The sequence below is a fragment of the Phyllostomus discolor genome, chromosome X, assembly GCF_004126475.2.
Source record: "Phyllostomus discolor isolate MPI-MPIP mPhyDis1 chromosome X, mPhyDis1.pri.v3, whole genome shotgun sequence".
Classification (NCBI taxonomy): Eukaryota; Metazoa; Chordata; class Mammalia; order Chiroptera; family Phyllostomidae; genus Phyllostomus; species Phyllostomus discolor.
Genome location: NC_050198.1, coordinates 71,165,507 through 71,193,096, shown reverse-complemented (window position 1 = coordinate 71,193,096; position 27,590 = coordinate 71,165,507). Strand labels below are relative to the sequence as shown.

At 39.3% G+C, this 27,590-nt stretch overlaps 2 protein-coding genes and 1 non-coding gene across 5 annotated transcripts in view; 2 read left to right on the top strand and 1 right to left on the bottom strand.

The window, feature by feature from the left end:
• Positions 1–11,282, top strand: part of TMEM255A (transmembrane protein 255A) — a 52,068-nt gene extending 40,786 nt beyond the window's left edge. For all 3 annotated transcript variants that reach the window (XM_028522721.1, XM_028522722.2, XM_028522723.2), the window contains 2 exons: positions 1,438–1,581; positions 8,878–11,282. In XM_028522721.1, the coding sequence (XP_028378522.1) occupies positions 1,438–1,581; positions 8,878–9,036 (303 nt within the window). In that variant the 3' untranslated portion in view covers positions 9,037–11,282. The remainder of the gene's footprint in view (positions 1–1,437; positions 1,582–8,877) is intronic.
• A 736-nt stretch (positions 11,283–12,018) lies between these two features.
• ZBTB33 (zinc finger and BTB domain containing 33) lies at positions 12,019–19,758 on the bottom strand. The gene is made up of 2 exons (XM_028523240.1): positions 19,520–19,758; positions 12,019–16,938 (listed from the first exon to the last, which is right to left on the bottom strand). Exon 2 carries the CDS (start codon positions 16,934–16,936, stop codon positions 14,918–14,920), a length of 2,019 nt encoding a protein of 672 aa, XP_028379041.1. The 5' UTR covers positions 16,937–16,938; positions 19,520–19,758; the 3' UTR covers positions 12,019–14,917.
• Positions 19,759–25,665: 5,907 nt separating this feature from the next.
• Positions 25,666–25,768, top strand: LOC114505903. Its single transcript, XR_003685354.1, has one exon. It is a non-coding gene; the product is annotated as a small nucleolar RNA U13 (small nucleolar RNA).
• The last annotated feature ends 1,822 nt before the right edge of the window (positions 25,769–27,590 follow it).

Sequence of the window (27,590 nt, the reverse complement as noted above, 5' to 3'; positions counted from 1 at the left end):
CATGGTTTATTTTCACTGCTAGGGTTTTGCCTCTAACCTGCAGGGCTGTTGAGAAATAAATACACTTTGTGTCTATATGAGAGTTCCTTCACAAGGTTAGAGTCTACCAGAATCCTCACAACTTTTACAAACCCTTTGTGATTCATCACATCTTTGTCACAGCAAGAGTAGTAGCCTATTCAGCCTTGTATATTGTGTATTTGACATTGTGTATTCTGGGTCTTGTTGTTGTTTTAGAAAATCATATATATAAATACTTTTAACTTTTCTGTAAGTTTAAATTTTTTAAAGATTTTATGTATTTATTTTCAGAGAGGGGGGAGGGAGAGAAGAAGACAGGGAGAGAAACTTGGATCTGTGGTTGCCTCTTCCACACCCCTAACTGGGGACCCGGCCCACAACCCAAGCACGTGTCTTAGACCAGGAATCAAACTGGTGATACCCTGGTTTGCAGGCCAGCACTCAATCCACTGAGCCACACCAGCCAGGGCTAGGTTTGAATTTTTAAAAAATAAGTTGGGGGAAATGACACAAGTAATACCTATTAGTTGTGAAAACTTTGGCTGTGTAACAAAAAGTGAAGAGTCCCAATTTACTTCCTAATACTACTCCCCTCCCCAGAGATAACCACAGTTAACAGTTTGTTGTGAATGTTCCCAGATTAATTTCTTTACATTTAAAAACATACTATACTCATATAATTGTTTAGGTCTTTATTTTTACATAAATTGGGATCATACTATACTAATATAACATGGTGGCTTCTTTTTTATTTTTTTTATGTTTTTGATTTTGAAAAGAATTTATTCTGAGTCAATCCATTGTGTATCTCCCAGATATTTTCATGTTTCCAGGTAGTGATTTGTTAGATGTGGTGGCTTCCTTTTAAAAAAAAAAAAATTAGAGCAGTTTTAGGTTTACAACCAAATTAAGAGGAAGAATCAGAGATTTCCCATATATCCCCTTCTCATACATGCATAGCCTCCCCCATTATCAACGTTCCCCGCCAGAGTGGTACATTTGTTACCAAGGATGAACGTACACTGACACATCATAATTACCCAAAGTCCGTAGTTTACCGTATGGTTTACTGTTGGTGTTGCACATTCCAGGATTTGGGTAAATGCACAATGACTTACCCATCATTATAAAATCATATAGAGTATTTTTCATTTCCTAAAAGTCCTCTATGCTCTACCTACTAATCCCTTCCTCCAACATCAATCCTGAGCAACCACTGATCTTTGTTTCCATAGTTTTGCTGGTGGCTTGTTTTTTTTTTTTTATTTAACAAAATATCTTGGACAACATTTTCTGTCACTAAATTGTTTATCAAGAGCTGCAAGGTATTCTGTAGTATGGATATACTTTGGTTTATTTAACCATTTTCCTAGTGATGAACATTAATGTTGTTTTCTAACGTGTGGTTTTCTCCAGAATCCAACTCTCCCAGTGCTGAACTGTTCTGTTGAGAATGCTCATCCAACTGTTTCCTACTATGCTCGTCCTCAAGTGGCATCCTACAATACTTACTACCATAGCCCTCCTCACCTGCCACCGTATTCTGCTTATGACTTTCAGGTATGTTTTGAGAAAAAAAGAATTATCCATTACCCTTGCTCTCACTCATGCTCTCTTGTTCTCTCTTTAATCATGGAACCTCCCCAAGAGGTATGAGGTAGCCAGGCTCTCTATCCCTGATGGCTTTTTAGCAGCCTGTGTGTACCACTGACTGGCATAAAGACTATGTAGGCATGCAAAGACAGGATGAATGGGAAGGGTGAGAGTGACACAAGAAGAAATAGAGAGATGGAAGAATAGGGGAGAGAAAAATAGGATCAAGGTGTCTCAAATTGCCTTGACCTATACCAAGGAGAAGATGGTATTGTTAGTACTTCACCATAAACCCTTGTCCAAAAATGGCTTTTTCCATTTCTCTGCCACAGGGTGAGGCCTAGTCCTGCTCCTTAGCACAAGGACATTCTGAGCTACACAGGATTTTAATGAAATCTGTAACAATCCTTTCTTTTTCTCCAGACTTCCTAACTAGGACTACACAGAAAAAAATATTTTTATAACAACATCTTCCCATTTGTTATCCTATTACCAAAGAGGTCAGGAATAGTGTTACCAAATTTGCACTTTCCCCAGACTAAGCACAGAAAAACAGAACCAAAAAAGGCACTTAATTAAAATGGGTTCATTGTGTGCATAGAACTTAACTAGACACTTCAGGAAAACAAATGAAATGGTCCTTTAGACATTTTTAGTGATGGTAAACACTTGACCACAGAAAAGTGGAATTACACTAAAATCTGGTTAATTCAAAATCTGGGAACCAAAGGTAACATCTTTGAAGGAATGGAGGCTCATAATGAATTTACTTCTATTGACTAAGAGGCCATAAATGCTCCAAGGGGACATAAAATTATGAGTGTTTAGGGTTACTTCCAGTTAAACAGCCAGTTTACAAATGCAAAGCCCTTGGGCTACCTAATTTCAGTGTCAGATTAACAAAATAATTGAAACTGGAAAAGACCACTTAGTTGAACAAAGCATATTTTTCTTTGATTTAGATACTGTTTGGGGAGGTCTAGGATTCTTCAATAGTAATACAGTTGGCCCTTGAACAACACAGGTTTGAACTGTGCAGGTCCAATTATACATGTATTTTTTTTTTCAAGAAATAAACAGTTGGCCCTCTGTATCCCAGGATTTTGCATCCGCAAAATCAACCAATCACAGATGGAGAACAGTATTTTCTCTCTGCCACTGAGAATTTGCAAATGTGGAGGGACAACTCTATGCATTGTCCTATGGCATTTTATATCAGGGTTTGAGCATCCAAGGATTTTGGTATTCATGAGGGGTCCTGGAACCAATCCTCAATGGATATCAAGGGATACCTGTACATATAGTGTGAATATGGACTTGCTCACTGTTATAAAATACAGTACTAGAACAAGAAGGTGTCCATTAAAGCTTGGAACATATAATGTTAGAACTTGTTTTAAAACCTACTTATTCACAGGTAAACAATTTAGGGAACTTGTTACCCAAATAGATGATATAAACTGGAAAACACATATATATTCAAAAAGTGCATAGATAAGAAAGTTCATTGGTAAGAAAGGCAAAAGAGGAACCCTTTAATAGAATGCAAGGATGTTGTAGCTAACACAAGGAGCGTCACCATTCTCTTGGGGCCCCTATAGTAAAAAGTCATCCTGAGATACGGGGCAACACATGGGTTTAGCCAAAGAGGCCACCTCCATTTTTTTTATATCAAAGTAAACTATATAGATTACATTGATTTTAGGAACATTCACTTTATAATGAGTCCCTTAAATAGGAACAATAATCTCCCTAGTGATGGTTGTTGCAAACTCTGAGAAGCCCCATTTCAGCATATGGAGCTTTCTCTCTCTCCATTATTTTTCATTCAAACACTACCCTAGGGATGAAAGCAAGATTGACAATGCTGCTGGTGACTCAGGCTTCTGGTTTTCATTCAGTTAATGTTTACTTTGTGTTTGCATGTGCAGCCCCTGTGCTAGGAGCTGTAGATAAAGAAACTGAATGAGGCATAGGCCTTGTGTTATGAATGAGACATAGTCTGTAGCCTTGAGGGAGTGCTAGGGGACAGCAGTGGGGACAAAAAGTAAATAGACTGTTTCCAAGAGTGTTATGGAAAGACAGAAACAGGGTACCTAACCCAGCAAAGGAATCCAAATATAGCCACCTCACCCTAAACTACACTATGGGCTCATAGCAGGGTCTCCAGGCATTTGAGGAGGCCTCTACTTTTTTTTTAAGATTTTATTAATTTATTTTTAGAGAGGGAAGGGAGGGAGAAAGAAAGAGCGAGAAACATCAATGCATGGTTGCTGGGGGTCATGACCTGCAACCCAGGCATGTACCCTGACTGGGAATCAAACCTGCGACACTTTGGTTCGCAGCCCGTTCTCAATCCGCTGAGCTATGCCAGCCAGGTCTGAGGCCTCTACTTTTAAATAATAGCTGCCATACATTCAGCACTTACTATGTGCCAGGTACTGTGCTAAGAAGTGCTTTGCATACAACATCTCACTTACTCCTTTGAAGGAAGTATCCTTATCATTGCTATTTTTAAGATGAGATGACTAAGTCAGCAAAAGTAAGTGACTTCAGCAAAGAGATGGTAAGGGGAAGAGCAAGGATTTGAATCCAGGTCTGATTCCATAGATTGGCTTGAGGGTTCCTTGGAAAAGCTGTAAATTTGAACACCACATGGATCTTTCCTCCAGTTAATTTTAAGATATGTATACTTTCTACTGGTTTAAATTGTGGGATTCCTAATCATGAGTCAGAAAGGGTCTCGTATTACATTATTAAATTGCTCGGCACTGCAGAGACTGCTGGGACTGATATCTGTCCAGGTTCTTTCCCTAGGTTCAAGCTGTCTTTTGTATTTTCGGTTTGGAGACTTTATAGTTGTGTGGTGGGGATTTGAGGGGGATGTTACGTGATTTGTTTCCCTATAGAACTTAAATGGTGTTTTGTCCCAGTGTTTGAGTTGAGCTTGTTTTGTTTACTAAATTCCATTCCCTTATAGTTTCATAGGAGGAAATGCCAGTCTTTACCCAAGAAAGCTAATAGGATAGAGGAACATCTGCTTATGTTCTCAGATAGATAGAAAGCATTTAGCAAAATGTATACTAGCTCTGACAATAAAATCACCAGAATCACCCCTGCCAAAACAAAAAAATCCAGAGCTCTTCTCAGATTGTAAAAGGGCTCAAATTATAGCAGGAAAGCTGACCTTTCTAGATTTTCTCCTAGGTGAGTTCCCCATTCTGGTCATTCCCAAACAGGACTATTTGTGTGACTTAAAGTTTGAAGGCTTCTGCTTCCTTTTTACCCCAAGGCAGGTAGAAGGAAGAGAAGAAAGGGTTTTGTTTGAACCCCTCAGAGTCATATGCTTACTATGTATTTGTTCAGTTAGGAAGTTTGGGAACGTTTCTTTATGTTAGACATGAGTGAACACTTGGGTGTGGTCAGCTGGCCCTGAGGATGTGGTGGGTGCTGAGCTTGGAGAAACAACACTTTCTCAAATATTGGGCTCCAAGGTATCCTTGCTTCTAATGAACTCTCCATCCCCTAAGCCAGGAAGGAGATAAACTAAGACTACATTTGCTTTCCTGCTCAACTCCCCAACTCTCCTCTTGCCCTTCACCTTCATTTCCCCATTACCTGTCTTTTAGCTTCAGCCAAGTAGTCCAAAGTCTTTCAGGTCAATAGCATCAATTTCCACCTCTGCTGGGAAAGTCAACCCAGTGTAGCTTTATATAAACCCCTTAAGGATTCCAGCCATACTTCCAAGTCTGGCCTGCTGGGTCAGTCCCCCTACTTTAGTCTAATCATGGACTGATCCCTTTCCTGTCCATTTGGTGAATTGCCAAGTTTAGCTTAAAACAAAAGTCTAAGCCTATGAAAAATGCAAGCACCTCTGTTTATGCTCTTTATTCAGTCACATGAGGGTATATACTAGATTTCGTCTTAGTTGTGAAAAAAAATGACCCATTATAAATTGGACCTATTTAATGAAAGGCTTGCTTTAGTCCTGGGGGAGGCAGTGTACAGTACAGGTTGCTGAGAGCCTTAGAGGGTGTTGCTGCTGCCAACCAACTTTTTCCCTTTATTTCCCTTCTCCTTTTCCTGCCAAGATTTTCCTTCATTCTCCACCTTTCTCTGGTTTCTGACTCCCATTTTCCTTCCTTTCCCTTTTAGCCACTCTTCTCTCCATCTTCCCTGGCTTTGCTTTCTGGGGCAGAAACCAAGGGGGAATGCAAAGACCAGGAGACCCTGGATTTTCCCCTGGGGGCACAGCATCTCTTGCTGGTAACTCGTATTACCTGGTCACTGTCAGGGCTATTTTCTGAGTCACTGCCTCCCAGTGCTCCTGAAGAGGGAAGGCCACTGTGACAGAAATGTACGTTGGTTCTGTAGAGTGTAGGTCAGCCATCCTGCAGAGAGGGGGCAGGCTAAGATGGAAGAGGGGAGCTGTGTGTGTCCTGAAAAGGTGATGCTCCTTTTCTAGTGCCATCAGCCTGTAGGCAGCTCAGGAAGTTTGAGCTGACTAGACCTAGCAGTAGGCTCTTTAGATTTTTTTTTTTTTGCTTTGTGGTATGCAAGGATTCAAAGCTCTGCTCTTCTGAGCTGCTTGCCTCATTAGTAAAGTCGACTCTTAGGCAGGAACCAAAATGCACCAGGCCAGTTCCCCAGCTGCAACAAAGCCAGATCTTTCCCAAGGTGCCTGCCTGTTGCTAGGAAACTATGCACTGGTACTGTGGGCCTTCTCCCCATCCCGCCTCCAACAACTCAAACCCCAAGGGTGTGTGGACCGCAGCCAATGAGCTCTGTAGTTCTGCCAGGAACTCTTCAATTTTATCCTTTAGACTCCCAGCATCCTCAAAGGAAGTGAAAATCATCCCGCTCCTTCCCCCCAATACTTCCCAAACATGAAACTGAGAAGTGAAAACCAAAGGCCGTTATACCATCCCCTTTTATTATCAAAGTGTACAACTGCCGCCCACAGCAGTTGCTGCCCACAAAAGCCTTTAAATGCTTCTCAGGACAGAACTGCTTGTAGCTCCACTGTAGGAAACTTGCCCCTCCCCTTTATGGCTGGGAACACATAAAAATGGCCTCCCAACTCTTACCATCCTGGAGCAGGATTTAAAAAGGCAGAGGACCACACCCCCAGCATTGAATCTGGTCCCTGGTGGGTTTTTGCTCTCCTCTCTGCTTAAGTGGTCAGTGTTCTTAGTTGAAGAAAGCAGCAGAAAAGGAAGGAGGGAGGGAAGGAGAAAGAGTTCTGGAGATGGAATAGAAAACTAGGAAATCACTATACTGATTCTTAAGAACACACATTTTCTTGGAGGGAAGAGAAAATTGAGATTTTAGAAAGGAATCTGGCTTGTCTTGAGTCCACTGTCTCAAGTTGATTTGCCTTGAACAGCTCTGCAGGTTGTATGACCCTGTCATTCCTTCATTCAAGATGAAACAATGGGTGGGGCAGGGCAGGATGGGGGAAGATTGCAGCTACTGTTTCTTTTCAGTAAAGCATAGAAACGGGCAGTGGTCAGGACAGGGAATGAAGAGAATCAGCCACCTGATCTCAGGCTCCAGAAACCTCATGTTAAGGCTGACTCTAGATTGCCCCAGGCTTGGGAAAAGGACATGATCTACTCAGACTCTGGCCAGCAGAACAAAGTAAAGGTGTGACCTCCCCTAACAGTACTTGAACTCTTGAGAAATTTTGGTGTTAGTGGGTCTTTTTTTAAATATACCAGTTCCTCCTAGAGTTGAGACACAACAGAAAATTGCCATTCTCAAGCCTATTTGTTGTCTTCTGTTGCTTTTCTACTGGCCTCTTGCCTCTTGCTACCTCTGTAGCCCCCTCCAGCCTTCAGGCCTCTGTTAATGCTCCACTGTTGTAGTAAGGCAACAGTCTGCATGAGGTGTGACCCTATTCTTTGAAAATAGATATCATTCTTTAAAAATATGCCAAGTTCATCTTATATACTCCTGAAGTTGTAGTCACTCATTCAACATTTACTGAATATCGACTACTTGCCAAGCTCTGTTCTGACCTCTGGGGGATACAGCAATAAACAAAACAGGCCAACTCTCCTTGAGCAGGAAAATCATTAGGGTCCAGGGTATACATGAGCCAGGCAAAGAGAAGTGGCAAATGACTCCTAACATGCCAATTCCCTGGGTATTTCTTAAATCCAAAACCACTCCCTTCTCAAAGACCACCAAAGTTAGACAACACAAAGTAAAATGGAATCCTGAGTGTCTTGGCAACCTGAAAGATTGTTCCTCCCTTTTATCCATACGTTTGTTCTTCTTTGCTCTCAAACCTACCCTGCCCTTGCTAAGATGAAATCAAAATTATTGCACTTAGATTGAGACTCCAGATCCAAGAAAGCCACTTAACCTCTCTGACCTTAGTTTTTGTTTTGTTTTATTTATAAGATGGGATCTGTAATACATTCTTATTGAAAAGACTTTCCTAGGCATTAATGACTTAACCTCAAATGTTCTTTGTTGCATCCAGCAAACGCAAGAACAAATATCAGAGACTTTCAGGGTATCAAAGATGTTGCTTTATTGGCCAAGTTTAACCTGCGCAGGGGCGAACTCTCAAAGTGTCCGGAGACACGGTACCCACAAGCGCTGCAGACGAGAGTCGCGCCGAGTGCTTACAGCTAAGTCCTTATATAGGGGTTTTGGCGCGAGCAAGCGTTTCACAGAAGCTGATGTGGCAGTTGGCTATTTGCTTACAGAGACTGCGTGCGGGAACAGGGTAAAATTCAAATTTTTAAAACTAAACAAAGTATTGCTTATCTATCATACCCAGGGGAGAACATCTGCATGACACAGGACGTTTGTTCAACTACATCCTGCACTCTGTCTCCCTTGTTAGTTCCTTTTAGCTACAATGCGGTTCCTGTTTACTAAGGTCACATTTAGTTCTTAATTTTCTTGTTCCCAACATTTTTAAGGCCCAAACAACCTTTTTGAAGACTAGTTGGGATCCTATTTCCATAGTTCAGAAGTATTGAAGGCTTGGTTTATAAATGTGGAAAGGGGCTTTAAAAGGAGAGGTAGAAGGAGTCCAAGATATCTCTGCATGAGCTTTACAGCCTGAGAGAATGAGAGAAAGTGGGACCAGCCAAGTTTCATGTCCCTCATTAACTTTGAGGTCTTAGGAGCTCTTTGTTGTTCCAAACAGAAACAAATTTGGTCCATACTCATTTTTAAATAACTGACTTCAGGGAATTGCAACCTCATTGCCCAAAATGATGTTGTTTTATTTTCATTACACAGCATTCTGGTGTCTTTCCATCCTCCCCTCCTTCTGGACTTTCTGATGAGCCCCAGTCTGCCTCTCCTTCACCCAGCTACATGTGGTCCTCCAGTGCACCACCCCGTTACTCTCCACCCTACTACCCGCCTTTTGAAAAGCCACCACCTTACAGTCCCTAAAGAGGAATGCCTGCTGGCTATTGGAATTGTTGTAGCTTTTGTATTTCTGCTTTAGTGGAAGTGTTTAGGGTACACAATTTAAAGTGTGATTATTACGCAGTTTTGAGTCTTACAATGGCCTGCCAGGCTAGGGAAAGATAGGAATGAAGCTTATTCATTATCAGTGCAGAGCAGGGGTGGCTACACTGAACCCGGGACTTCCAAGAGGAACACTGCACATGCTCTAAGCAAGGCTGGGGATCCAGCCCAGCAAAAGCTTATCATGTTTGGACATGCATTACTTTATGGCTCTGCTTCTGTATTCGGAAGTGTGGTTGCCATCTGTTTCATTTGGTGTAAATTGAGTGTTGTCCTCAGGCCCTTAGCAGATTGCTACCCTAGCACCTCAGTTGAAGTACCTGGCTTATAAGCTCTATCTTTCCCTACCACTAAAGTCAGTTCCTAAGGAAAATTTTCCCAGATGATGGGGCTGCATAGTAGTTCCAATGCAGAGAGCCCTGACAAGGATTTTGTTTGCTTGTATCTGAATGTTGGAAAAAGCTGTCCCCATCTCTTACTCCTTTCTTCTCTATGAGTATTGTAAAAGTTGCTGTCGTGATTATTCAGCTTGACTTTTGTTATTGGTACCTCCCAAAGGGAAAAGTGCAATATTCCCTCAAGTAGTGGGAAACAGGGTTGATTGTTCCAGAAGCATTGGAATACATAGAGAGCAACACTTGACATGTTTTAAGTAGATCTGTTATACATCTGATAACTTATGAGACAGTGGTTCTACTACATGTTGCAGTATTACAAAAATACATTTGCTACAGACATAAATCTTATAGTTAAAATTCAGAGTTTAAAATGCTAGATTAGGTTCTTGGGTCGTGACATGAATTGTTACTAATCTTTGTGACTATTTAATCTTCAAATATTGTGCTTCAACCCCAGCGAACCGCACGTATCTTGCACCCTTCCCCAAAAGAATCATCTGTGTTTTAATGCCACTGCTCTTATTGGTCCCTTTTCCTGCTGAGACTAATCATGACAGTGTTCAAGATTATGGAAGTGTTACAATGCTGCTTTAAATCTGCAAAACCTCAAATGTAGCCAACTTGACAACTTCTTAAGTGTTATCGTAGATTTAAAATCCATCTGGCACATTGTGGTACACATTTGTACACTTATTTTAATTAGACATGGCTTTAAACCATCAACTTGATGGATTTAACATTTTGGCACACATGCCTTCACTTCAAAATGAACACTTTCATTGCAATCTTTTGTTACCCCAATGATTGATTTAAAGATTGATAACCCTACAATCGTATCATGTCAAAATACAGGGGCTATAGGAGGGTACCTAATTAGACAGTTCTGCAAACAGAACACATACTGGAAAATTTTCCAGCCCATCTTGCTACCTCCCAACTCTGATTAGAGGTAGCAGGCAAATGCTGGTGCTCCCATCTACCTTGTAGACATCCAGCCATCAAGAATTATCAAGGTACAACAAGTGCACTCACTGTTCACAGTAAACGTTTGCAAGACATTCAGTTTAACTTTCAGCATCATGAATGATGTCTCATCCAGATTTCAAATCTAAAAAACTATAATCCAGTTAGGTAAAGTTACTATTATTTTCTATAGTTCTGAGCATATTAAAATTCTATTGGATTTCAAAAAAGGACTAATAACCAATTGACTTACAAGACAAATGTCAACTTGTAATACTCAATGAAATTTTGTGCTGTTTACACTTTACCTTTTGCTTTAGTGACTGTGTACGACTATTAATTTTTTAAAAGGCACCATTACACAGTATGTATATCCTACATTTATCACATTTCTTAGTGTTAAGATTCTATGACTCATTTCTATGTATTTTTCTTACTTTACAAAATAACTTGAAACAGTACAGATTTTGTAACACTTAATTTGAGCAGCTTTTTTTATTACATTGAATTATATGAAGTGCATGTTACCTTAGAAAAATTAATATTTGCTGCTTTACTCTTTTGCAAAACATTTGCTGTAATGAAGGAATTTGTATTTCCAGTATGTACCTTGACTGCATTTTGTAATATTTACTGCTTTATTTTTAATTCTGCTTTAAAGTAATGAACTGGGCATGAAACGTTCAAATATTAATCCAGAATCTATATAAACTGGATGTTGCTTAAAATCTTTATCACTGCCATGTTGGAAACCAAGACTGCTTTTGTGATGTTTCAAATTAATAAAACTATCCTCCTCCTTATCTACTTATATATGTCTTCATGGAATCTACAAGTGTCACAAATGGTCTAAAGTAGCTATTTTCAGCTGGTGTGCTGCAAGAATTTTTAAAATACACTCTTTTCCCTTAGTTTGTCAAATTAAAAAATGACAAGAGCCAACACAACAGCCAACAGGTGTGAATGAATCAATTATACCTATTTTGTTTTGTCAGATCAGCAGAAAACAAACAAACAAACAAAAAACAACAACAAAAAAACAGGGTCCGGCACAAATAACACCCCTTTTTTATTACAAAATCTTTTATTACAAAATCATAAGCATTTAATTCTGTAACACAACAATATCACACTGAAGCACACCATATGACATTTTAGGTGAAATGTTCAAATTAAAACTATAAATGATTATACCCATATTATTACCCTACCAACACATTCAAGCAGGCGTTACTTCTGCCGGACCCTGTATATTTTTTGGTGTGCAATAAAATTTTAGTAATTAGTTTATGTGTGCCCTGAGATGAAAAAGGTTGAAAACCACTGCTCTAAAGTGACTGACAGAAGCTGACTTACTTTTGACTATTAGGGTTCAAGATGCATTGGGCATGCAAATAACCAACATATAAACCCAATGGAAAATTTTGTCATGCCATCATCAGAAATATAGCTTTAATCTCCTGCTCCAAAAATTGAAAAACAACAGAATACAAAGGTCTATATAATTTATGAAAGATAATCTTGTAAAAAGTGTACTCAAAAATCAGAATTAAAACATTTTATTTCTGCTGTATGAAGCTCTACGAACTAATATCAGGTAACAGTTAATGAAAAGTGGAACTTAAAGTCATGATAGGGAAGATTGTACAAGTATGAATATTACAGCATTAGGTGTAAATGAACACGGTTTCATATGATTGACAGAGGTGAGGGAGCCAGTGCTGTTGAATTAGCAATTAATTCTTAGAATATGCATGCCTTGACCATACAAAATACCTTGGTGTTTTTTATCATTTGTTTTATCTTTTTGGTACAACAGGAAAAATGCAGCATCAATTCCTCATAGTAGTTGCATGTGGGGAATCATTACCACCAAAATGATAATGCTCATTTAACATATATTTTAAAGTGAATCTTGAAAGACTGCTGTGGCATTTAAAAATCTTTGCTTAGTTTCAGCAGTTTCACTTTGTCATATCTTTTTAACAAATTGCTATTTCAAACAGTTCCTATCCAGAATATTTACAGGTAATCTATCATATGAGCAAATCTGAAGCCAACTTGAAAGAAAAAGTGAAGTTCAATAGCCATAAAACTAAGTATAAAATAGGAAAACCCCATAAGTTTTAAGCAGTGTCTTGCTGCAGATTTTCAACCCAATAAATACTGGAAGTAAAGGGTGTTAGCCCCAAAGGAATATTCCACATGAATTCCAAACTTTGAATATAGAAACTTCTAGAAAAACTGAAGACCCAGACATACATGCAATTAAGAGTCTTCTGGCAAAAATACAATTTAATTTCCCAGTTTTCCTCCTCCCCACAAACTCCAGAAGATACCTTCAATAGGCACAGTTTAAATTTCATACTCAAGATTTACATACAGCACAGCAGCAGTAAAACATTATACCCATATTACTCAGACTGGATAGTTTTCCATTATAGAATTCCTGGTTTGTCATACTAGCCTTGTAGAAACTACTAAGCTTTATGATGACAAACTAATTTACCTAGAAGTCTGAAAGGTCTGGAAGCTCTGCTGGCATCAGTATCATTCACACTTGTGGAATTATGTCTAACTGGTGAAATAGCATTAATGAAACCCAAATTTCCACTGAAAAATATTTCAGAATGCACCCTATAGCCAAAGAGTAATGCTATCAATATCTACACAGAAAGGAAACACATTGTGAGTCCAGAGATCACTGAGTCTTAAGTTATAAGGTAATTTAAAATTTTCCAAGGATTAATTTATTAAATGGTTGTTGAAGGTCTAGACTCACAGAACAGAAAACAGATACACATCATTCTAGTCCTTGGTAAGCAAAGGATTATTTTTTCTTTCTCCTTGTATTATTGAAAATACTGATACACGATACCCTCAGCCACCAACTTAAGAAACACTGAGACTATTATCTTCAAATCCAGCTTACCATCAGAAGAATGACATATATGTGAGAAATTACAATTAAAGCTTTAAGTTCAAAGTCAAGAAACAGACTATTTTTTAAAAAATACATGGTTAAGGAGAAAGAAAATACCTATGTTGAATTAAGCAATACTTAAGCAAAGTTACACATGACTAATAACTATGCACGACAATCTTTTTCTGTATCTATTAAATTTTTTCCTTTGCAAAGTCATTTACAGAAGGAGTTCAACAAGTTAATCCTGTTATAAATGCTAGGCTATATTTTCCAACCTGCTTCCTTTTAGTTCTAGCACTTCAATAAGTTTTTACTTTATTTTCTAAGTGTTTAAATATGTGTAATTTTAAAAGGAAGAAAGGTGGTATTTACTGTTCTTGAGATAAATGGGAATCAACAAGCCTATATTACATTCCATATAGTCTGATTGCTATAATATTGCAGCAATTTGCAGATGGAATGGAACTTATTTTAAAAGGTCCTGCTGAAAGGAAAATACTAGATCACTGATTCAGCTATTTCAAATGAAAACTTCCTATTATAGATTCTAATATGAACATTGAAAAATATATGCCAGTAGCCTCCTACCCAAAATATGTAGGAGTCTCATTTCTGCAATCTATCATGTATAAAGATTTATATAGAATTAAAGATTTATTTTGGTGGCTTACAGATTAAAAATTTGAAAATTTCCATAGGACTATTTTTAACCATAATGAGCAAAAAGGCAATCTCCATTCACTTACACTCTCTGTCTCTATGTAAGAGCAAAAATTCAAAAACAAAAACCCGGCAACAGAACTTTTCATCTCCTCTTATCTGCATTACAGAGATTAGTATTTTTGCCCACAAAGACCACATAGCAAAGGTATATATACACAGTCCCAGCCACCATTCTCTTCCATACTATGACAATAAAAGCAAGATTTAAATCTAATTAGCTAAAACTAATTCTTCAGATGAGACTTGTCTGCATGGCCATTTTCATGGGGGGAGGCAGGAGGTTGCTATCCATTTGGACTAGCAGAGTACACAACCACATGGAGACTTATTTTGAAATTTTCCAGAACAACTTTAGAAGTTCGTGTTTATATTTTATGCCATCTACAAGACATGACACATTTATAGTCTCAATATTAAGAAAATTGAGAATTCAGCAGTAAAGTGCTAACACAGAAGGGGAAACTTTAAGATATACTAAGGTATGCTAATAACTCCAGTTATTTTCAAAGAACATTCAGACTGCTTCAAATTCTATTCAGGAAACTATCTCTCCAAGCCTTTTTTTGCCTCTTTTAAATGAGCTGAAAGCTAACTATATAAACAGATACCTGGGAGGTGGGACTTTTCAATCTCTACTTAAACTTTCAGAATAATTTGCTTCTAAAAATTATCAACAAATAATCCAACTAAACTACCTTCAGATGACATGACAGATCAAATCCTTAATTTTCTTTATAGGTCTTCTGAAAGCCTTTCCCCTTAATCCAAAACAAAACTTTGATATTTCAAGAGTTCAGTAAGATTCTGGTATTATAAATTCAAACTCAGTACTGCCATCTGTTACATTCTGTTTAAAAATTGAATCATTTTCCTGTTGAATAAAAATATCTTCCCAGGTCATTGGTTTGTTCTGAGGAGTGGATGTGGTCCCTACTGGAGGTTCTTTCCCAGCATCAACCTTATACCCAATACCATCATCCTTCATCACAGGCACAGTGCCTGACCTATCAGAGAGGTATGCATATTGTCTGATCTGTAAAGACCTGCAGGGATGTAAACGATAAAGCTTTGAGTCTCCAGAAGGATCTTGACTATGAACTGACTTTATATGTGAAGACATAAACTGATAGTTGATGAAAGATTTGCCACAGGCCAAACATTGATACCTTCGCTCCCCTGTGTGATGAATTTCATGCTTTGTACGGTATTCTGCAAGAGGAAATACCTTCTCACAGTAACGGCAAGGATACTTCTTTTCCCAAGAATGAATGTTAAAATGTCTCCGCAAGCTTGTCAGACAGACATACGACCTTTTGCATACAATACAGATATAATAGACCCTTCCATCTACTATTAACTCATAGTGATCATCGTGTTTTACTTTCATACGTTTGTTTGCTGTCTCACTGCTAGACGTTTTTGGTATCTCATTCTCAAGTCTGGCCTCCCCTTCATCAGGGTCATCTTTGACAGGGATCACTATGTCATAAGTATCTTCACCAATATTTGCATAAACCTTGCAACCAGTCGACAAGCCTTCAATTTCAGTAGCTGTATCTAAAGTAATGATCTTCTGACCCTCCATTAGATGTTTTGATTCTATACCTGGATCATTAGTGTTTCTAGTAATTATATCTGAAATTTTTAAAGAATTGGAAAGTGGCTCTTGCAGAAGTGTAGGGATCTGCATCTTCTGTATCAGTGATCCATCAAAAGTGGTATTTTGGGGGATATCAGCCTGTGGGACCAAAGATGTATTACTGACGGCCGAATCTGGACTGGAGCTAATAGTGTCATCATCATCATCTATAATTTCCTCCTCCTCCTCTTCATTGGCCTTGTTTCCTGTTAAAACGGCACTGTTTGGTGTCTGCTGATTCTGCACAAGTAAATTGATTGAAGGAGGCATATGATTTGGAAGTGAAGAACTGACATTTGGTGGTGTAGTAAGTGGTGTCTGATTTAACAAAATAATGTTAGGAGTCAGATGTGTCGGGGCTGAAGATACCAGCAATTTTTCACTTCCTTGTGTTTGGCTCAGAGTTGCCTGATTCACAGGAGTAGGAAGTTTCTGAGTAGGTGTGATATTTGTTAAGGGGGGAGAGTTACTGCTAGCACAAGGTGTGACATCTGAAATAGCAACAGAGCCTGGGCTAGGCTGGACCTGTGCCACTGCACTGGTACTTGGTAAAGTCTCCTTTGCAGGCAGAATCTCAGAGCAGAAAATGACGTCATCATCATCATCATCTGAATCAGTAACAATGATCTTTTTTGTTTCATAATCTTCAGCAGATAAGGAAAAAGACTCTGTTATAATAGGCATTATAGTGGCCCCGTTATCTTGGGCTTCGTCTTTTGATTTTTGTATTTCAAGGTTCTTGTCACTAGAACCAGGAGGTAAGTTTTCTGTATTACCATCCTGAGCTGTACCTGAGATGCTTTTAACCTGTGACAATGGGACACCAAGCTCTGCTATAAATTTAACTCCTAATAACTGCCCTGATTTAATTAACTCATCAAGTAAATCTGATCTAACACGAACAATTTTAGAACTATAGATATAATTGAGAATTTCTGCAAAGATCTCTGCTCTTATAAAGCTCAGTTCAACAACTTGCCCAGCAACTGAGAAGAGCTGATGGAAGTAAGTACTAGAAGCGGAAAGAATATTCCTGTGGGCCCGGAATTTTCGGTCTTCCACAATAACGGTAACATCACAGAAGAGTCCATGACCACGTTGCTCATTCAAGGAGTTCAGCAGACTGCCAGAGTACTGAATGTCTGTAGCAGAAATCAGTTTTCTACTCTCCATGCCTGTAAGAGAAAGGGAAGACGGGATGAAAGATTAGGAAAGAAAACAAACGTACTTTATCATTCAGAATTTTAGCTGCAGCATCATTAAATAGTTTGCTCACGTTTTTAAAAAAAAGATTTCCTTTATTTATTTTTAGAGACTGAAAAAAGGAAGGAGAAAGAGAGGGAGAGAAACATTAATACCCCAGAGAAACATCAATCAGTTGCCTCTGGCATGCCCCCAACCAGGCACCTTGCCTGTAACCCAGGCAATGTGCTCTGACTAGGAATCAACCAGGGACCCACTAAGCCATACCAGTCAGGTCAGTTCGTGCAAGTTTTAACCAAAGTTTGGCAAAACTTTTTGGCTTTTATATAAATTGTTCATATGGATTGGGTTTTGGACCATGTATCAAATTTCATGATTTCACCCTAAGAAGAAACAAGCAAGTTTTAAATTGATCTACAGATGTGAACAGTAATCTCTTCCTTTGAATCTCAAATGCATGCATCACCACTAAGCAATTTTTAAAGATTAGAATTAATTTCCTTAGTTCCAATTTTCATTTTTTTTCTTCAAGAAGAGTTCATTTTTAGCTGTCCTAAAACTTTAAGAAAAATCTGCCTCATGAACACATAAAACTTATTTCACCTGTAAATGAATGATTTAAATGTCAGAAAATCTTGGTGTCTGTAATATATACTCTTCTTAAATTTGAACTTATCTTCAAGAACATATTCAAAAGCTACTCCCTGCAGCCAACGACTGAATCAGCATTTATAAGCACTGAAAAGTATTACCTCTAAACTTCCCATTATGCTTCTGTTCTTATTTAAATTTCAGTGCCTCAGCACCATTAAACACCTTTCGGTACCCTCTCCTTTCTTCCTCCCGTTTCTCTTTCCCCTCACCTCTCTGCTCTTACAATCTCCAGAGGTGGAATGTTAAAGAGTGGCAAATGAAGTAAACAAATGCTACTTAAAAAATAAGACAAAGTAAAAGGAAAGTTTACCATTTCTTAATTCTTATTTGCACAAATACATTTTGTTTATAAAGAATTATGTGAATTGGTATGAGAACTTTTTTCACATCAAATGGGTTAGTGAAAATGAAAACAAACTTATTGGAACAGAGCAGACATTACTTTGGAAATATGGTAGGGGATGTCAGTAAATGGCATTGCTGTGTACCACCCCCAAAACGTGTTTTGCACTTCTCAATAGATATTCCCAATAATAATGATATTCAGTTGTATGTGTGTGTGTGTGTGTGTGTGTCACACACACACACACACACACACATTAGCTGATAAGTACTTTTGGTTACGAAACACTTTTATTGCTAATATTCTGTCCCTTTAGAGTTACCAAAATAGTACCACTGTTACAGAGCTTTAAGTTATATACACGTGGAAGGCAAGGCATCTCAAATATCTTATCAATATTTCAAAATTACAGCTTAAAAACAAAAAGTAAGTGAGAAGTCTAGAGAGCAAGGATTTAAATCATCATCAATAATAAGGCATTGCCCATTAACAGCACCAAGGAATTCCAGGTTACTATAAATGAATTCATCAGAAAGGGTGACCTTTGGACAGCGAGCCAGTAACCAGGTCTTCAGAAATATAGGAATTGCGAAAGAAGTCACTTTTTAGTCAATAGATGGGTTTTCTGAACACGATTCCACAATTTTTGTCACTTGCAAATGGTTTTTTCCAATGGAGACAGGAGTTAAATGGATGTGTCCCGGTGACACTGGGAGTTGGTTTCATTTTGTTTAGGTTTCCTCCTCCTCCCGCTTAGGGTGGGCCCAGGAACAACACAAATCAGTCTGAACCTACCCTAAGATTTGCAACCTGACTGCAAAAGCTATTCCGCAACATTGGCAGAGAAATCCTTGACTGGGGGCAGGCGATGGTGGAAAAGCCAAAATGCCCTCTGCGAGGGGGTGAAACAAACCAGCACGCGGCTCCCTGCGGCAGCTGAACCCCATCTTCCTTCCTCCACCCCCTCTTCCCCATTTACACCCAGTTGGCTGCAACCTAGGTTTTTAACCCCAATTCAAGCAAAAAGGTAGCTTCTTGCAAACACCAACGGTAGGAGCAGCACAGTGAGGGCGGGAGTAATAAAGCGAGCTGGGGAAAGTAGAAGGTGGCGAAGAGGAGGGTGGAGGTGCTGGGAGGGGATGAGGCCGAGCAGGCGGCATTGTTGTGCCCTGGGAAGGGGACGGAAGGGGAGGGTGGGCCGGGCAGAAAGGCTCTAAATCAAAGTAGGGGCAAGAAGGAGAAAGAAAGCACAAAAAGACAGGCAGAGGGGCAAGGAAAAAGCCAAGCGGATCTCTGTGGAGGGCTCCCCACGCTCCAGGCCTACCCAGGGCACCGGCAGCCCCCGGGCCCCTGACGGCGAAGGGGACCGCGCCGCGGCCTTCCTGGTTCGCCCCCTCCTTCACTCCTGGGCCCACACAAAGAAAGGACCGGAGAAGCGAAGCCTCCGACTTGGGCGCTTCCTGGTTCAAATGGGGAGAATGCAGACACAGGCACGGCCCAGGGATGGAGGAAGCAGCGCACCCCTCGCCCCTCCCGGGTCCCGGCCGGGTCCTCACCTGCTTCCCCGTGCCGCCGCTTCTCCTCGTCAGGCCGCGCCGATGGGTGGGAGTCCTCCAACAACAAGAGGCCGGACTCCGCGGCTATTCGGCTCCTTCTTTAAACGTCGCTCCAGTCTTGGGCGACGTCGACGCGGCTGCCGCCTCCTGCTGCCACCGCTGCAACCGCTGCCCGACGCCGCCGACAGAGGGCACAGCGCGGGGGCGAAGCACTGAAGTCGAAGTCTCCCTACACTTCCGAGCACATTTCGGGTCTTTCCGGAAGGGCCCCAGCTCCAGGAGCCCCTGCTTCGGCGCCACACTCGCCCTTCGGCTCCTTCCGTAAGGGGCTAGAGGAAAACTAGGAAGCTCTTGGAATGTTCGGCCTTTTCCGGAGGGCGAAAGAGTGGGAAAAAGGAAAGGGAAAAATAGGGATAGCGCAGTCACTGTGGTGGCGATGCAAGGGGCGCTAGACACTTTCATCTAAATTCAGTGTAAGCATCTACAGCGTAAAAACTTCGAAACTGTTTGGGTTTCATTTCTTCTTCAAGTTGGAAACTGCTGTATTAGCCTGTTTCTTAGATGATAAAACACGTTGAAATATAACCTAATAAGTAAAATAGATTTTATCAAATTGTAGTAGTAAAAATTCTACGATAACAAGACAACAAATATGTTAACTATTTTTAAGAAGTCAATCTAGTGTCTGGACAAGTACTATCTTCTCAATTGACAACTAAATGATGCAGTACTATGTTAATTCCTCAATTTCAACTGTCATTTACTGACCAGCTTGTTTGAGCTATACCAAATCTTATCCTAGGTTCTGAGGAGTGCAAAAATGAATAAGCCAAGATCTCTACCTTTTCAAAGAGCCCAGTAGAGGGACACCCAAACATGGACAGAAGTGTTTGTACAAGGTATAGAACACAAAAAAGGGAATAGCAAACTGAATGTTAACATTTCAGCTGTGTTTTGAATGATGAATAATGTTAACACCTTCATTGTTGATTTACTATTATTATTTTTAAAGATTTTATTTATTTATTTTTAGAGAGAGGGGAAGGGATGGAGAAAAAGAGGGAGAGAAATGTTGATTGGTTGCCTTTCTCATGCACACCACCTGGGGACCAGGCACATAACCCATGTGCCCTGACTGGGAACTGAACCAGCATCCTTTTGATTTGCGGGACAATGCGCAACCAACTGAGCCATGCTGGCCAGGGCATTAATTTATTGCTTATATTTATTTATTTTCTTATTGTAATTCATTGATTATGCTATTACAGTTGTCCTGATTATTCCCCCTTTGCACCCCTCCACCCAGCACCCCCCACTCCCTCAGGAAATCCCCACACCATTGTTCATGTCCATGGGTCATGTGTATAACTTCTTTGCCTACTCCATTTCCTATACTGTACTTTACATCCCCATGGCTATCCTGTAACCACCTATTTGTACTGCTTAGTGCCCTCACCTCTTAACCCATTCCCGCACACGTCCATCCCATCTGGCAACCATCAAAACACACTCTGTATCCATGATTGTGTCTTGGTTCTTCTTGTTTGCTTAGTTTGTTTTTTAGATTCAATTGTTGATAGGTATGTATTTATTGCCATTTTATTGTTCATAGTTTTGATCTTCTTTTTCTTAAATAAGTCCCTTTATCATTTCATATGATAATGGTTTGGTGATGGTGAACTCCTTTAGTTTTTTCTTGTCTGGGAAGCTGTTTTAACTGCCCTTCAATACTAAATGATAGCTTTGCTGGGTAGAGCAATCTTGGCTGTAGGTCCTTACTTTTCATGACTTTGAATATGTCTTACCAATCGGACCTGCAACATTTTTTTTAAAATCAGCTGACAGTCTTATGGGAACTCCCATGTAGGTAACTAACTACTTTTCTCTTGCTGTTTTTAAGATACTCTCTTTATCTTTGACCTTTGACCTTTTAACTATGATGTGTCTTGGAATGGGCCCCTTTTTATCTTGTTTGGGATTCTCTGTGCTTCCTGAATTTCCATATATACTTCCTATGCCAAATTAGGGAAGTTTTTTTTCATTACTTTTTCAAATAGATTTCCAATTCTGTGCTCTTTCTCTTCTCCTTCTGGCACCCCTATGATGTGAATGTTGGACCTCTTAAAGTTTTTCCAGAGGCTACTTATACTATCCTCATGTTTTTGGATTCTTTTTTCTTCCTGTTGTTCTGATTGGTTGTTTTTTGCTTCCTTGTGTTCCAAATCATTGATTTGATTCTCAGCTTCATCTACTCTACTGTTATTTCCCTGTAAATGGTTATTTATTTCAATTAGTGAGTCCTTCATTTCTGACTGGATCCTTTTTATGCTGCTGAGGTCCTCACTAAGTTCCTTGAGCATCCTTAAAACCAGTGTTTTGAACTCCTCATCTGATAGATTGCTTATCTCCATTTTATTTAGTTCTTTCTCTGGAGTTTTGATCTGTCATTTCGTTTGAGCCATGTTTCTTTGTCTCCTCATTTTGTCAGCCTCCCTGTGTTTATTTCTTTGTACTAGGTAGAGCTGCTATGACTCTGTGTCTTGGTAGTGGGTCTAATGTAGTACGTGTCCTGTAGGGTCCAGTGGCACAGCCTCCCCATCACCCAAACTGGGTACTCGAGGTGCGCCCTTTTTGTGTGCTGAGTATACCCTCCTCTTGTAGTTGAGCCTTGGTTGATGTTGGCAGGTCAAGGAGAGGGATTTACCCGGGTCAGTCAGATGCAAGGATCGACTGTGACCACTTACCACCAACCTCTGCCCTCTGTGGAGGATCAGCTGTGCAGGGGCAGAGTGGTGGTTCTCTGACATGGTCTGTAGCTGTCCACTGGGTGCACTGGCCCTGGGGTTTCCTGAGTGGTGCAGGCCAAGGTCAGTCCTAACTTGTGTTCTTCCCAGGGCTACCCTGCCTTCTATAAAACAATCTGAGAAGGCTGCTGCTTCTGCGAGGCTTTGAGATTCCCAAGCAAATCAAGCTGTGAATATAGGCTGGCTGCTGCTAATGTGGGGATTGGGTCTCACTGAGCCCAGCTGTTCCTTGTTTGAGAGGATTTAGAAAGTTGTGAAGCATGAACCAAGACCAGCTATTCATATGGAAAGGCAGTTTGGGTGGACCATAACTTGGGTGGGGCAGAGTCTCTGGGGATCTCCAAGGTGGGTTAAACAGTGTTAGCAAGGTTGACAGAGTTTCAGATATGTCACCAGCTTACTGGCTCTGTGGGAGCGGAGGGTTTAGAAAAAGGGCAATGGCCTCTGCTTGCCTTGATGCCAGACACTCCAGTTCCTCCCTTTATGTCACTGGTACCTTTCAAGCTTCTACTCCAGTTCTGGAGTTCAGAGGGAATGAGTCTGAGTAGGTGAGAACCCAAATGTGGGTTCTTTAAGAGAAACTGCTTGGGGCTCCAGCAATTTCTTCCCCAACTCAGTCCCTGCTGGTTTTGCAGCCAGAAGTTGTAGGGACTTATCTTCTTGGCACTGGAACCCTGGGGTGGTGGCCCTGTTGTGGGGTTGGGACTCTTCACTACTGAAATATCCCTCCCAAATTTTTATCCACCACACATGGGAGAGGGACAAGCCCATTCTGTATGTGTGCTCCTCCTACCAGTCTGGATGGATGTGGCTTTTTAATTCCATAGTTGCCAGACTTCCATTTGACTCAATTTCTGATGGTTCTGAGTAATGGTTGTTCCATATTTTAGTCGTAATTTTGATGTGGTTGTGTGGAGAGGCGAGCCGTGTTTACCTATACTGCCCTCTTGACAGGAAGTCCTGATTTATTATTTTTATTTACATAGCATTTCCTCCTCAGAGAGCTTTAGTGTCAGACACATAGTAGGTGTTCAATATTGTTTCATGAATGAATAACTGAGTTATGGTAATTTTAAGAAAATCTTCAAGTAATACACTTCCAACTGAGTACTAAGATGAATGATGCAAGGGGATTGGTGTCTGGAGAGTAAAATAGTTCCCTTTAGGTTGGTTAATGATCATATTCAACTAAGGAACCCAAATAGTAGTTTTTTTCTTTGACAATAAAAGGACTCATTGGTATCATTTTCTTTTTAAAAAATATGTATAGAATAATATTACATCAGTTTCTAAAAACTTGAATTTGCACCTGTTTACCTTTCAGTCAATCCCTGTGCTTCTTTCCTACAAAAACCTTACTGAAAATGTCCATCAGGATAAAAACAAACCTAACTATATCTTATTTTCTTCAGCATAAAATCAGACAATGATATAATCATCTATCCATATCCAGTGTATTCTATATTCTCCTCAATAGAGTAAATCCACATAGCACAATATCAAAGTAGTATAATACAGTTGCATTTTCACACAGAAATAAGAAATTCACATAATGTTCTTTAGTTTCTTCTCCAAGATTTTATATTTTGGGAAAAATCATGTGGGAATTATTGTATCATTGGTTTTTTTATGAGGACTTAAAATTATGAAAGTTTCATTGTTGAATATAAACACGTTTCATGGGAAATAAGAGTGTGCTGTTATAAAGGAAACTAAACCAAATGGTAGTATTCTCCTGACAAATGAGTACCTAACAAAACTACTTAGAAGATTAATGACCATTCTTGAGTCATCCTCCCCCAAAATTTAGTAGCAAAAAAAGGGAAATAAAACAAAGTACATCTTTTTAAAATAACTTTAAAATTGTATTTTTCAATTACAGTTTACATTCAATATTACTTTGTATCAGTTTCAGGTATACAGCATAGTGGTTACACAATCATATACTTTACAAAGTGTTCCACCTTACATTTTCAGTACCCACCCTGCACCATCCATCGTTATTACAGTATTATTGACTATATTCCTTATGGTGTACTTTACATACCTGTGACTATTTTGTAACTACCAATTTGTACTTCTTAATCTCTTCACCTTTCACCCAGTTCTTCAACACCCCTCTATTCTGGCAACCACCAGTCTGCTCTCTGTGTCTATGAGTCTTTCAATTTTGTTTGTTCATTTATTTTATTATTTAAATACCATATATATGTGAAATCATATGGTATTAGGATAAAGTACATCTCAAAAGTTTAGGATCTATTTATCTTTAAGCAGCTAAGTTGACTAAAACTAAAATGCAAAGTTGACTAAAACTAAAACGCGACTTAACTTTGAAATACAGATCACAGTGGCAGCAGCTGCCACTCTTGATATCAAATGTGTGTTGCTTACCTCTCAGTAAATTTGAAGACACAATACAACTTCTTTTGCTGACCAGCATGAACAGCACCAGGACCACCCACAGGATTGCCTTGCTTTTTTGTCCTTTTTCTGAATAGGCTTTAAAAGTGTGGAGACTCAGCTGAAGTATGATGAAGACCTGTTAATTCAAAGCACAGGAAACCTTCTTTTCCCTTCTATCCATGTTCTTCACCCATAACTTAGCAAAAACTAAACTAAAATTTAAAAGCTACTTATAATTAAAGGGGATCCAATGAGTAGGAAACGAACTTTTTCATAGGAAGGCATAGTAGTCCAAGAAACTTGAGTGGCCTTAATATTTGCCTTTGGGACAAGGTCTCTGGAAAGCTTCATTTATTTTCTGATTATCAAGAAGTTATTTCACCTTTCACTTTCTTTTTATCTGCAGGCTTAGCCCCACTTCACACTCAGTAGGTTTTAAAAAGAAGAACCTATATCAAATGGATTTGGAAGTATCAATTGTTTGACATTCTAGAAAGGTTTTTGACTGGCTACTAATGAAATCTGTTTCAGAACCATATGTTTACTTGCCTTATTTGAACTTTGTTATGAATTCTATGAAGGTGGCAATTGTCCTTTCCTACATTAAAATGTCAGGAATCTTCCCAGCCAGGGTACATTCCTGGGTTGCAGGCCATAACCCCCAGCAACCGCACATTGATGTTTCTCTCCCTCTCTCTCTCTCTCTCTCTCTCTCTCTCTCTCTCTCTCTCTCTCTCCCCCTTCCCTTCCCTCTCTAAAAATAAATAAATAAAATCTTTAAAAAAAAATGTCAGGAATCTTGTGGGTGCTTAATATATATTAACTGATGATGATAGAGAAAAATGACATTCATTCCATCCTAAAGCCCTTCCTCTGAGTTATACTTAGCTTCACAGATTTAGTAGGGCCACTACACAAGTATAAGAAGAAACTATGATCCTTTTCTAATTCATAAGCATGATGATTAGGTGTTAATGCTCTGTGTAGGATGTGCCTCCCTCAAACCTTGTTATGACATTGGCATATTACTGGTCTGGCATGAAAGGAGAAGAAAAAAAAAGAAACCACGGTAGGGTATATTGGAAAAAACAAAGACTTGAGAAACATGTTGGTTGGGATTCTGGTACTGTCAATAGCAGTATAACCTTGGACCTGATTCTTCTTTTATAAAATAAGGATAATAACACTTTATTTTTGAAAAAGATTTTGTTTATTTATTTTTAGAGAGAGGGGAAGGGAAGGAGAAGAGAGGGAGAAAACCGTCAATGTTTGGTTGCCTCTCATGTGCCCCCACTGGGGACGTGGCTCACAACCCAGGCATGTGCCCAGACTGGGAATCGAACCTGCAACCCTTTGGTTCACAGGCCAGCGCTCAATACACTGAGCCACATCAGCCAGAGTAATAATTCTTTCCTATAGAGTTGTATTGAGGATACATATAGTGCCAAACTGCTTATGATTGCCAAAATATGATATGCTGTTTAATGCTTCCATGTCTGTACCTGGAAGCTGAGCCTGGAATAATCATTCCTTTTGTATCAACATTTTACCTCTCCTGTTATTTGGCAAGTGTCTGATCTTTTGTAAAGACACAACTCAAGCACTATCTTATTTGTGAAGCCTATCCTGACCCAATAAATGGTAGACAGATATGGTTACTTGATGTTGAATGAACGAGTGTCTGGAACCCAATAAGTGCTAAATATGTTTGCTTTTTCATCACCAGCCCCTTTTCTGCTTAAGTCCAACAACTCTCTGTTTAAGCAACTTGTTTAATATTATTAATTCTCTTTTTCATCTTAAAACATTCCGGAGTCAATTGGATAGGGATATATAACCCTTCTAGTAAAGAAGGAGTTGATGATTGCTTGTAATAATGCATTCTATCTAAAAAAGCAAAAGGTTTGATATTTCAGTTATGAAAACAATTGAGGGACTATAATACCCATGAGTCCTTTGTGAAAAAATTACTTAATAATATGAAATAAAATAAGAAATGAGTCAAAGAATTAAGAGTGGACATTTTACAGTGAGTCAATATATTTAAATGAAGGGCTAAAACTAAACAACAAGGTTGATTATGAATATGTGACAGAATGAAACTCCTATAAACCCTGACACAACAAAAATCCATTCATTTGTTCATTAAATACACATCACTTAGTATCTACCCCATGCCACGCAATGTCCTAGGCACTGTGGATACCATTGTCATCAAAATAAACTCTCAGTCTTCATGAAACTTAGGGAGACATATAATACACATATTACCTAAATATAGAAAGTAATGAATGCTATGAAGTAAACAGTGTAAAGTAATAGAGAATGATGAGGGTGCTATTGCAGATAGTGTGTTCAGGGACTGCCTCTCTGAAAAGATGATGTATGAGCTGAGAACAGAGTGAACTAAGGGAAAGAGCCAATGCAAATGTAATGTTGCATTATTATTGTATGGGAATACTTATACTGAAACATTATTTGTTGTATGCCTGAAATTTAAAGGTAAGTGGGCCTACTGTATTATTTCTTTTTGCTAAATTTTACACTAAAATACACTGTCAGCTGCTTAGGAAATACTTTGAATGCTTTGTGACTTTTCTTATCCCATTTAGATTTGTCTTTTAATTAAAGATAGACTTTAAAAATATGTACAGTTGACCCTTGAACAATGTGTGGGGGGTATGGGGGTAAGGACCTCTCAGGCACTGTGAAATTCACGTATAAGTAATTAGACTTGAGCCATTACTATATACAGGGTGGGGCAAAAGTAGGTTTACAGTTTGTGAGTACATGAAACACAGTTTATTCTTGTATTATTTACTAATTATTGTATTATTTTCCATACGAACAACTGTAAAACT